Source organism: Salvelinus sp. IW2-2015, unplaced genomic scaffold (assembly GCF_002910315.2).
Source record: "Salvelinus sp. IW2-2015 unplaced genomic scaffold, ASM291031v2 Un_scaffold3969, whole genome shotgun sequence".
Taxonomy (NCBI): Eukaryota; Metazoa; Chordata; class Actinopteri; order Salmoniformes; family Salmonidae; genus Salvelinus; species Salvelinus sp. IW2-2015.
The window spans coordinates 633-12,858 of record NW_019945243.1 but is presented as its reverse complement, the minus strand read 5'-3'; the positions used below and the strand labels follow the sequence as shown (position 1 = coordinate 12,858).

Here is a 12,226-nt window from a genome sequence, read left to right as displayed (position 1 = left end):
TAGTTCCTATTCCGTATTATACTGAATATTCCTATTCCTGTATTAACGTGATATTCCTATTCCTGTATTAACTGGTGATATTCCTATTTCTGTATTAACTGGGTATATTCCTATTCCTGTATTAACTGGTGATATTCCTATTCCTGTATTAACTGGTGATATTCCTATCCTGTATTAACTGGTGATATTCCTATTCCTGTATTAACTGGTGATATTCCTAGTCCTGTATTAACTGGTGATATTCCTACCTGTATTAACTGGTGATATTCCTTCCTGTATTAACTGGTGATATTCCTATTCCTGTATTAACTGGTGATATTCCTATTCCTGTATTAACTTGTGAATTCCTATCCGTATTAACTGGTGATATCCTATTCCTGTATTAACTGGTGATGATATCCTATTCCTGTATTAACTGGTGAATCCTATTCCTGTATTAACTGGTGATATCCTAGTCCTGTATTAACTGGTGATATTCCTATCCTGTATTAACTGGTGATATTCCTATTCCGTATTACTGTAATATCCTATTCCTGTATAACTGGTGAATCCTATTCCTGTATTAACTGGTGATATTCCTATTCCTGTATTAACTGTAATTCCTAACGTAGTAATGTGATATTTTATTCCTGTATTTACTGGAATATTCCTAGTTCCTGTATTAACTGGTGATATCCTATTCCTGTATTAACTGGTGATATTCCTATTCCTGTATAATGTAATTCCTATTCCTGTATTAACTGTGTATTCCTATTCCTAGTATAACTGGTGATTTCCTATTCCTGTATAACTTGATATTCCTAGTCCTGTATTAACTGTGATTCCTATCCTGTATTAACTGGTTGATATTCCATTCCTGTATTAATTATATTCCTATCTGTATTAACGTGTGATTCCATTCCTGTATATAACTGGTGATATTCCTATTCGTATTAACTATATTCCTATTCCTGTATTAACTGGATGATCCTATTCCTAGTATTAACTGGTGATATTCCTATTCCTTGATTAACTGTGAATTTCCTATTCCTGATTAACTGGTGATATTCCTATTCCTGTATTAATGGTGTATTCCTCATCTAGTATTTCTTAACTGGGATATTCCTATTCCTTTTAACTGGTGATATTCCATTCCTGTATTATGCTGATATTCCATCCTGTATTATGCTGATATTCCTATACCTGTTAACTGTGATAAACTGGATCATGCCTAGAAACCGTAACAGCCTGAAACAACCGGTAGGCAATCAGCCTTACCCGTATACAGCCTGATCTAACCAGGGTCTGTATGCAGAGCTGCTGACCGCTGTTCCACCAAGAACTCTAATACGCATATCACTGTTAATCCCACTCCGACAAATGGCAACCTTCCCACGTATGCACACACCCTCCTTGAAGAGCACCCCACAGACATCGAGGAGCACAAAGCATTGTACTACACCTGAGTGGTCAAGAACACTACCAAGTAAACTACCGACAGATATCTGTTAGTGGAGGAGAGAGATAATACTACAAACCAGGAGAGAGAGAGAGAGGACTATGAGAGACGAGAAAGGAGGGTATTAAAGACATACAGAACCAGAGAAAGAGAGGAGGGTTAGAAGGAGACGAGAAAGGATAACACAGCCAAACCAAAGAGAGAGAAGCGTTAAAAGATGAGAAAGGGGAGGGAGGGTATAAAGACATACAGAAACCCAGGAGAGAGAGAGAGAGGGGAGGGTATAGAGAGAGTGAGAGAGAGGGGAGGGTATAAAGACATACAGAAACCCAGGAGAGAGAGAGAGAGAGGAGGGTATAGAGAGAGTGAGAGAGAGGGGAGTCTCTCTCTCTCTCTCTCTAACTAACTAACTGACTAACTAAAGGACTAACTAAAGGACTAACTAAAGGACTAACTAAAGGACTAACTAAAGGACTAGTCTGCAAACTCTGAGAAGCAGCACAAATCAGCTGCTGAAGTGTCCCTAGTGGAGTCTGGGTAAACTCCAATCCCCAAGAAACCAAACAGAGTACGTTAAATGATCTTGGACATAACCTGGTCCAGCATATTTGAATGATTTGAAGTTTGAGGAATTTACATTTTTTTGCAGTGAGGGCATTTTGCTAGTGTGTTAAATCGGAGCTCCATCCACTGCAGAGGAAAAGACAAGAACAGTTTGGGTTAGATAGTATACAGAGTTTACACACCTCTCTCTAACACACACCTCAAACACACACACACCTCAAACACACACACACACACCTCAAACACATGAATACAGACAAACACATTTTCAAACTCAAACACTGATTTCTACTCTACAGTCAACTAACGACTACTAAATTGATTTCAAAACACTGATTTCAAAACACTTTCGATCTCTATAAACGTAATCCACCATCTTTCTTTTTGTTGTCTGTGATGCCGGCGTAGAGCGACTCTATTAGGGACCTGACGTACATGTTGGACGTTAGTATGTGGCTCATTCATTCCATGTTGCTCATCAATTTGAGTTGATCGATTAGGGGTTAGACAAAGGTTGTTATTAGCTGAATTAGAGGCTCATTATTATTGTGTATTAATATAGTATTGTTTATTTAATGGTTTATTGGAGCCCCAGGGTGCCATGGAAACCCCCAGCTCATAGAGACCTGGTCTGTAGAGGTGTTGTTGTCATGGAGAGCCAGATCAGAAGGGGGCGTGGCACAGTCCTCGTTACCCTAGACACCAAGACGCATAACAGGCAACAATCTTAACAACACGCCAGGGTACTGCTACTGTAGGTAGTGTGTGTCCCAAATGGCACCCTATGGGTTATGGTCAAGGTTGTGCACTATGCAGGGAATAGGGTGCCTGGTCAAGGTAGGGCACTATATAGGGAATAGGGTGCCTAGTCAAGGTAGTGCACTATATAGGGAATAGGGTGCAAGGTCAAGGTAGTGCACTATGTAGGGAATAGGGTGCCATTTGGGATGCAGACCCACTGCATGTATCACTACGACCTGCTACAAAATACGAACTACCCTACTGCAAAAGGTCAAAGGTCAAATAGGTAGTGCGTAATATTACTCAAGTTTTACCCAAGTGTTTGTTCGTGCTACCACACACACAAGCACACACACACACACACCACACACATCCACACACCACCACCACACACAACACACACACACACACACACACACCACACACACACACACACACAACACACACACACACACACACACAATAACACAGCATTGGCAGAGCACAGGAACACCCCACATTCTATTAAGTTCTCGAGTTTAGTTAGTCCTGATCTAGCGATCTAGTTTGGCCTTTTACGATATAGTGAGCCAATGGACAAGGAGACCTTGATCCCGCTAGCGGCCCAGCACTTACCCTCTGAGACACTTCATGAATACAGGCCTAGTCTCTACAGCCAGAAGGTGCCTGACCTGCTGCTCACGGGGCACACCTGACTTGGCCACATACGAGGAAAGGTCGTTCCACCAGTCCCACAACGCCACCTCTCGATTGCCCTCAGGCTGGCACTGGCCAGGGCTGGCTGGGCCGGCCTGCTCCTCTGAGATCACCATCACCCGGCTCAGGTGCAAGATGCCGTCTGCTGTGGGGGGCACACAGAGGCGGAGGGGTTAACCATACAGTAGTGGATGGATTCCTATTGTTTACCATGTAAGTGGTACTATGTACTGATGGTCAGTTTGTTAATTGGATTCCATGGTCTTAACAGCCCTGTATGCTAAGAATACACCTAAAGTTTTTAACTTTTCTTCTGCATTCTGAACATTTACCTAGGCAATCAAATCCATGCTCTGGCCACAGAGATATCTCCACAAGCAATTACCTACTGGACTCTGGACCAGCACAGATGTTTACCTACTGGACTCATGGACCTCAGCAAGGGATTTACCATATCGGGACCTCTCAGACACGCAAAGTATTTACTACTGGACTCTAGACCACAAAGATAACACTAGAAACTGGACTCCTAGGGGGACCACAAAGATTTACCTACGGACTCTAAGGACCCAGCAAAAGTAATTGCACTACTGATCTGGACCAGCACCAAGATTTACCGACTGAGACTCTTGGACCAGCTACCACGCGCTGAAGTTTACCGTACTGGCATCGACTACTAAGATACCTACGGACTACTGGACGCAAGGGATTTCACCTGAGCCTCGGACCGAAGATAACCTACTGACTCGGACCAAGAGATTTTACCTACTGGACTCTGGACCAGTCAAGGATTTTACCTACTGGACTCTATGTCACCAGCAAGGATTTACCCTCTGGACTCTGACCAAGGCAAATTTACCTACTGACTCTAGACCAGCAAGGATTACCTACTGGACTCTAGACCAGCAAGATTTACCTACTGGACTCTGGACCAGCAAGATTTACCTACTGGACTCTGGACCAGCAAAGAGTAATTTACCTTACTGGACTCTGGACCAGCAAGGATTACCTACTGGACCTGGACCACAACGATTACCTACTGGACTCTGGACCAGCAAGATTTACCTACTCCGACGATCTGGACCAGCCAAGGATTTAACTCTACTGGACTCTGACCAGCAAGGATTACCTACTACCTGGACCAGCAGATTACCTACTGGACTCTGGGGACCAGCAAGATTTACCTAACTGGACTCTGGACCAGCAAGGATTTAACCTACTGGGACTCTGGACCAGCAGAAGGATTTACCTACTGGAAACTCTGCGACCAGCAAGGATTTACCAGACTGGACTCGCACAGCAAGGATTTACCTTACTGGACTCTGGCACCAGCAAGGATTCCTACCTGGACCTGGTAACTACCTCTGGACCAGCAAGGAACCTACTGGACTCTGGACCAGCAAGGAATTTACCTACTGGACTCTGGACCAGCAAGGATTACCTACTGGACTCTGACCAGCAAGTTTACTACTGACGTCGGACCAAGCCCAAGATTTACCTACTGACTCTGACCAGCAGGATTTACTACTGATACTCTGGACCAGCAAGGACCTTCCAAAGTGTACTCTAGACCAGAAGCCCTTGGGCACTGTATCTGGGGCTGATGGTAGACAGAGAGAGCTGCCTGTCAGTGAACTCTGACCTACCAGTTGGGTCTGGCATCCGATCACCATAACAAGTTGTGTCTGGGCATCCTAATCAACCAAAAAAACCCCGCACCTCCCAATAACCCCCCCAAAACCCCCAACCCACCCACCCCCACAACAACCCACCCGCAACCCCCCAAAAAAAACACAAAAACACACAAACAAACACACCCCACCTACCAGTTGGGTCTGGGGCATCCTAGTCACCTACCAGTATGTTCTGGGAATCCATCCACCTACCAGTGGGTCTGGGCATCCTATCACCTACCAGTTGGGTCTGGGCATCTATCACCTACCAGTTTGGTCTGGGCATCCTATCACCTACCAGTTGGCGTCTGGGGCATCCTATTACCTACCAGTTGGTCTGGGCATCCTATCACCTACAGGTGGTCTGGGGCATCCTAGCACTACCAGTTGGGTCTGGGCATTCCTATCACCTACCGTGGGTCTGGCATCCTATCACCTACGCAGTTGGTCTGGCATCCTATACCTAACCAGTTGGGTCTGCGGAATCCTATCACCTACCAGTTGGTCTGGGGCACTCCTAATTCACCTCCAGTGGGTCTGGGGCATCCTATCACCTACCAGTTGGCCTGGGGCCATTCCTCATTCACCACCGTTGGGTCTGGGGCATCCTATCACCTACCAGTTGGTCTGGCATCCTATTCACCTACCAGTTGGTCTGCGGGCATCCTGATACCTACCAGTTGGTCTGGGCATCCTATCACTTAACCAGTTGGGTCTGGGGCTCCTATCACCTACCAGTGGGTCTGGCATCCTAATCACCTACCAGTGGTCTGGGCATCCGTATCAACCTACCAGTTGGGTCGGGCATCCTATCACCTACCAGTTGGGTCTGGGCATCCTATCACCTACCCAGTTGGGTTTGGCTCCTACACCTACAGTTGGGTCTGGGCATCCTATCAACCTACCAGTTGGGTTGGGGCATCCTATCACCTACCAGTTGGTCTGGAATCCTAGCACCTTACCATTGGGTCTGGCATCCTATCAACCTACCAGTTGGGTCTGGATCCTATCACCTACCAGTTGGTCTGGGCATCCTATCACCTACCAGTTGGTCTGGGGCATCCGATCACCTACCAGTTGGGTCTGGAGCATCCTATCACCTACCAGTTGGTTTGGGCATTCTCTATCACCTACCAGTGGGTCTTGGGGCATCCTATCATCACCAGTGGGTCGGGGATCCTATCACCTACCAGTTGGGTCTGGGAATCCTATCACCTACCAGTTGGCGTCTTGGGCACCTATCACCTACCAGTTGGTCTGGGCATCCTATCACCTACCAGTTGGTCTGGGCATCTATCACCACCCAGTTAGGTTGGCGGCATCCTATCACCTAACCAGTGGTCTGGGCATCTATCACCACAGTTGGTCTGGGCATCCTATCACCTACATTGGGTCTGGGCATTCCTATCACCTACCAGTTGGGGTCTGGCATCCTATCACCTACCAAAGTTGGTCTTGGGGCATCCTATCACTACCGATTTGGGTCTGGGGATCCTATCACCTACCAGTGCGGTCTGGGAATCCTATCACCTAACCCAGCTTGGTCTGGCATCCTAGTCACCTACCAGTTGGGTCTGGGGCATCCTATCACCCTACGGTTGGTCTGGGGCATCCTATCACCTAGCCTTGGGTCTGCGGGCATCCATCACTACCAGTTGGTCTGGGGCATCTATCACCTACCAGTTGGTCTGGCATCTATCACCTACCAGTTGGGTTCTGGGCGGCATCCTATCACCTACCAGTTGGTCTGGGCATCCTATCACCCTACCAGTGGGTCGGGCATTCCTATCCCTACCATTGGTCTGGTGCATCTATCACCTACCAGTGGGGCGGGAATCCTATCACCTACCAGTGGGTCTGGGCATCCTATCACCTCCAGTTGGGTCTGGGGGCATTCCCTATCACCTACCAGTTGGGTCTGGGCATCCTATCACCTACCAGTTGGGTCTGCGGGCACCTATCACCTACATTGGGTCTGGGCCACCTATCACTACCAGTTGGGTCTGCCGGGCATCCTATCACCTACCACGTGGTCTGGCAAATCCTATCACCTACGCATGGTCTGGGCATCCTATCAACCCTGACCGTTGGGTCGGGGCAACCTATACACCTACAGTTGGTCCATCGGGACTATCACACCGACCAGTGGAGTTGGGCATCTCTATCCCCTAGATGAGTCTTTGCAGATGAAGGAACAGCTTACAGGACACCGTACATACTTACTCCCAGCGGGTGAGGTTTTGTATGGCTAAAAAAGAGAACAACTCTAAGGGACTATTGAAACTAAACGTTTATGTAAACTTCAACAATCCTGTGTTGCATCAAGCTAATATTTTACAAATGTGAGACCTTCACCCCAAATGGAGACCTTCACCCCAAATGGACCTTTCACCCCAAATTGGAGACCTTCACCCCCAAATGGACCTTCACACCAAATGGAGACCTCCACCCCAATGGAGACCCTTCACACCAAACGAGACCTTCACCCCAGATGGAGACCGTCACGCTCCAAAATGGAACCTTCACCCCAGATGGAGACCTTCACACCAAATGGAGACCTTCACCCCAAATGGAGACCTTCACACCAAATGGAGACCTTCACACCAAATGGAGACCTTCACCCCAGATGGATGCCCCAAAGGCATTACATTTATACTGCAAAACATTTGCCAAAGCAATTCACTTGTTTGTCCTGAATACAAAGTGTTTGGGGCAACACATTATTGAGTACCACTCTCCATATTTTCAAGTATAGTGGTGGCTGCATCATGTTATGGGTATGCTTGTAATCGTTAAGGACTGCAGAGTTTTTCAGGATAAAAAAAGAAACGGAATGGAGTTAAGCGCAAGTAAAATCCTACAGGAAATCCTGGTTCAGTCTGCTTTCAACCAGACACTGGGAGATGAATTCACCTTTCAGCAGGACAATAACCTACAACACAAGGCCAAATATACACTGGAGTTGCTTACCAAGAAGACAGTGAATGTTCCTCAGTGGCCATGTTACAGTTTGACTTAAATCTACTTGAAAATCTATGACAAGGCCTCAAAATAGTTGTCTAGCAATGATCAACAACCAATTTGACAGAGCTTGAAGAAWTTTGAAAATAATAAAATGGGCAAATGTTGCACAATCCAGGTGTGACAAGCTCTTAGAGACTCACCCGGGAAAGACTCACAGCTGTAATCGCTACCAAAGGTGATTCTACAGTACAAAGTATTGAATCAGGGGTGTGAATAGTTATGTACAGTAAGTGAGATTCTTCTGCATTTATTTTTCAATAGATTTGAAAAATGTTCTACAGACATGTTTGTCATTATGGGGTATTGTGTTCAGATGGGTGAGAAATATGAAAATATATTTTTATTTTTATTTTTATTCAGGCTGTAACACAACAAAATGTTAAATAAGTCAAGGGGTATGAAGACTTTCTGAAGGGACTGTACATCCCATAATATAATAAGACATTCAAAAACAATGACATACATGCTATTATTGCGGGGGGGAAATCCATATATATTTGGTACACATCCGGTCCCATTCTGATTAGTCCAAATTCTGCCCAGTCATGGCTTTAAGTGTATGAGCCCCTTTGGGTTGAGTCTAGACAGAGCAGAGCACGGCAGTACAGGCTACTAATAGCCTCTTAGTGAGGTCAGCCCCGGGCCGCATGGATCGACTGACAGACTGTTAGATCCTTCTCAGCTGAGACGACTGAGGAAACTGATTTATAGACACAGGGCACTGTAGTACTGTAGTAATGTAGGGTCTGTAGGGGACTGTAGTACTGTAGTAATGTAGGGTCTGTAGTACTGTAGAGTACTGTAATACTGTAGGGTCTGTAGTACTGTAGTACTGTAGGTTCTGTAGTACTGTAGGGTCTGTAGTACTGTAGTAATGTAGGGGCTGTAGAGTACTGGGTAGTAATGTAGGGGCTGTAGTACTGGTAGGGGCTGTAGTCCTGTTAAGTAATGTAGGGTTGTAGTACTGTAAGGGTCTGTAGTACTGTAGGGTTGTAGTATGTAGACTGTAGGGTCTGTAGTACTGTTAGTACTGTTAGGGTTTAGTATGCTAGTACTGTAGGGTCTGTAGTACTGTTAGGGTCTGTAGTACTGTAAGGGTCTGTAGTATGTAGGGTGTGTACTGTAGGGTTCGTGGTACTGTGGGGTCTGTAGTACTGTAGGGTCGTAAGTAATGTAGGGGCTGTGGTACTGTAGGGTCTGTAGTAATGTAGGGGCTGTGGTATTGTACGGGTCCTGGAGTACTGTGGTACTGTAGGGTCTGTAGTGCTGTAGGGTCTGTGTATTGGTAGTACTGTAGTACTGTAGCTGTAGGGTTGTAGTGTTGTAGGGTCTGTAGATACTGTAAGTAACTGGTAAGGGTCTGTGGTACTGGTGGGTCTGTGTACTGTAGGTTGGTAGTTACTGTAGGGCTGTCGTACTGTAGGGTCTGTTAGTTATGTAGAGTCTGTCAGTAACTGGTAGGGTATGTGGGTACTGTAAGGGTCTGTAGTGATGTAGGGTCTGTAGTACTTAGGGTCTGTAGTATGTCGGTCTGTAGTACTGTAGGGTCTGTGTACGGTAGGGTCTGTGGTACTGGGTAGGGTCTGGTTTTTTTTAAGTACTGTAGGGTCTGTAGTACTGTAAGGGTAATGTGGTACGTTAGGGTCTGTAGTACTGTAGGGTCTGTAGTACTGTAGGGTCTGTAGTACTGTAGGGTCTGTAGTACTGTAGGGTCTGTAAGTACTTAGGTCTGTAGTACTGTAGGGTTCTGTTAACTGTCTTTACTCCACTCCTTGACTACTTCAGGGAAAAGACTACAATTACACGTAACCACATGTTTAATACTGATGCTGTTACTGGTGTTTCTACATTGGTTTATGAGAGAACTGTAAACAAAAGCAACTGTGAACAAAAGCAACTGTTAAAAAAGCAACTGGTTAACAAAGCAACTGTTAATTAGAGCAACTGGTAAATAAAAGACTGTAAATCAAAGCAACTGTTAACAAAAGCAAACTGTAAAAAAGCCAACGGTAACAAAAGCAACGGTAAACAAAAGAAACTGTAAACAAAAGCAATTTGTAAACAAAAGCAATGTAAACACAAAGCAATTGTTTAACAAAAGCAACTGTAAACAAAAGCAACTGTGTCTTGTTAGAATCCTCCTCTAGGACTGGGTGACATCACTACAGTATGTGTGTGGTCAATTAGATGACTAAACCTGGCGCTTAAGGTAGGATATGGTGTGGTATAGATGACCGTACCCTGGGCCTTAAGGTTGGATGATGGTGGGTACAGATGACCTAACCCTGGCCTTAAGGTTAGGATGATGGTGTGGTATAGATTGACCTAACCCTGGCTAAGGTAGGATAATGGTGTGGTAATAGATGACCTAACCGCTGGCCTTAAGGTTGGATGAATGGTGTGGTATAGATGACTAACCTGGCTTAAGGTAGGATGATGTGTGGTTAGATGACCTAACCTGGCCCTTTAAGGTAGGATAATGGTGTGGTATCGATGAACTAACGCCTGGCTTAAGGGTAGGCATGATGGTGTGGTATGATATTACCCTGGCTTAAGGTAGGATGAGGGTGTGGTAATAGTGACCTAACCTGGTTTAAGGTAGGATGATGGTTGTGGGGTATAGATGAACTTACCCTGGCCTTAAGGTAAGGATGAATGGTGTGGTATAGATGACTTCCCCTGGCTTTAAGGTAGGATGATGGTGGTGGTATAGATGGACCTAGGACTGGGTCTTTAAGGTAGGATGATGTGTGGTATAGTGACTTACCTGGCCTTAAGGTAGGATGATGGGTGGTTTTGATGACCTAACCCTGGCCTTAAGGTAGGATTGATGGTGTGGTATAGATGACCTTACCCCTGGCTTTAAGGTTAGGGATGATGGTGTGGTATAGATGACTTCCTGGCTTTAAGGTTAGGATTGATGGTGGTGGTATAGATGACCTCACCCTGGCTTTTAAAGGTAGGATGATGGTGTGGTATAGATACTAACCCTGGTTAAAGGTAGGATGATGGTGTGGTATAGATGACCTAACCCTGGTTAAGGTAGGATGATGGTGTGGTATGGATGACGTAACCCTGGACTTAAGGTAGGATGATTGTGTGGTATAGGAATGACAACCTGGCTTAAGGTTGGGATATGTGTGGTATAGAATGATACCCTGACCTTAGGTAGGATGATGGTGTGGGTATAGTGACCTAACCTGACTTAAGGTAGGATGATGGTGTGGTATAGATGACCTAACCCTGACCTTAGGTAGGATCCTGGGTGTGGTATGAGATGACTAACCCTGGCCTTAAGGTAGGATGAGGTGTGGTATGGATGACGCTATACCATGCTTAAGGTAGGATGATGGTGTGGTATGGATGACCTAACATGGCCTTTAAGTAGGATATGGTGTTGGGGTATATATGATCCTAACCTGGTTAAGGTAGGATGATGGTGTGGTATAAAGATGATAACCCTGGCCTTACAGTAGGATGATGTGGCCCCTACAAATGCGGGCTCTCTTCACTTGCAGCCGGAGGTGAGTAAAACATTTAAACGTGTTAACCCGGCAAGGCTGCAGGCCCAGACGGCATTCCAGCCGCGTCCTCAGAGCATGCGCAGACCACTGGCTGGTGTGTTTACGGACATATTCAATAATGTCTTATCCAGTTCTGCTGTTCCCACATGCTTCAAGAGGGCACAGTTGTTCGCTGTTCGCCAGAAAGCTAAGGTAATGAGCTAAACGACTACGCATCCGCGTAAACTCACTTCGTCATCAATGAAGTGGCTTTGAGAGACTAGTAAGGACCATATCACCTCACCCACCTTCTTTTCTACACGGCACCCTAGACCAGACAATTTGCTTACGACCAATAGGTTCACAGACGACGCAATCGCAACCAACATGCACACTGCCTAACCCATCGGACAAGAAGGATCCATGTGAGAATGCTGTTCATCGATTAGCTCAGCATTTAAACACCATAGTACTCGCCAAACTCGTCATCAAGCTCGAGACCCTTGGGTCTCGACCGCCTGTGCAACTGGGTCCTGGACTTCCTGACGGGCCGCCCCAGGTGGGAGGGAGTACAACATCTCACCCCG

The 12,226-nt window shown here is 45.9% G+C and overlaps 1 protein-coding gene across 1 annotated transcript in view; it reads right to left on the bottom strand.

The window, feature by feature from the left end:
- Positions 1-3,893, bottom strand: part of LOC139026143 (type 2 phosphatidylinositol 4,5-bisphosphate 4-phosphatase-like) — a 5,337-nt gene extending 1,444 nt beyond the window's left edge. The window contains exons 1-5 of the mRNA XM_070441434.1: positions 3,857-3,893; positions 3,415-3,584; positions 2,629-2,697; positions 2,076-2,158; positions 1,340-1,421 (exon numbers count right to left, since the gene is read on the bottom strand). Of these exons, the coding sequence (XP_070297535.1) occupies positions 1,340-1,421; positions 2,076-2,158; positions 2,629-2,697; positions 3,415-3,584; positions 3,857-3,893 (441 nt within the window). The remainder of the gene's footprint in view (positions 1-1,339; positions 1,422-2,075; positions 2,159-2,628; positions 2,698-3,414; positions 3,585-3,856) is intronic.
- Between the last annotated feature and the right edge of the window lie 8,333 nt (positions 3,894-12,226).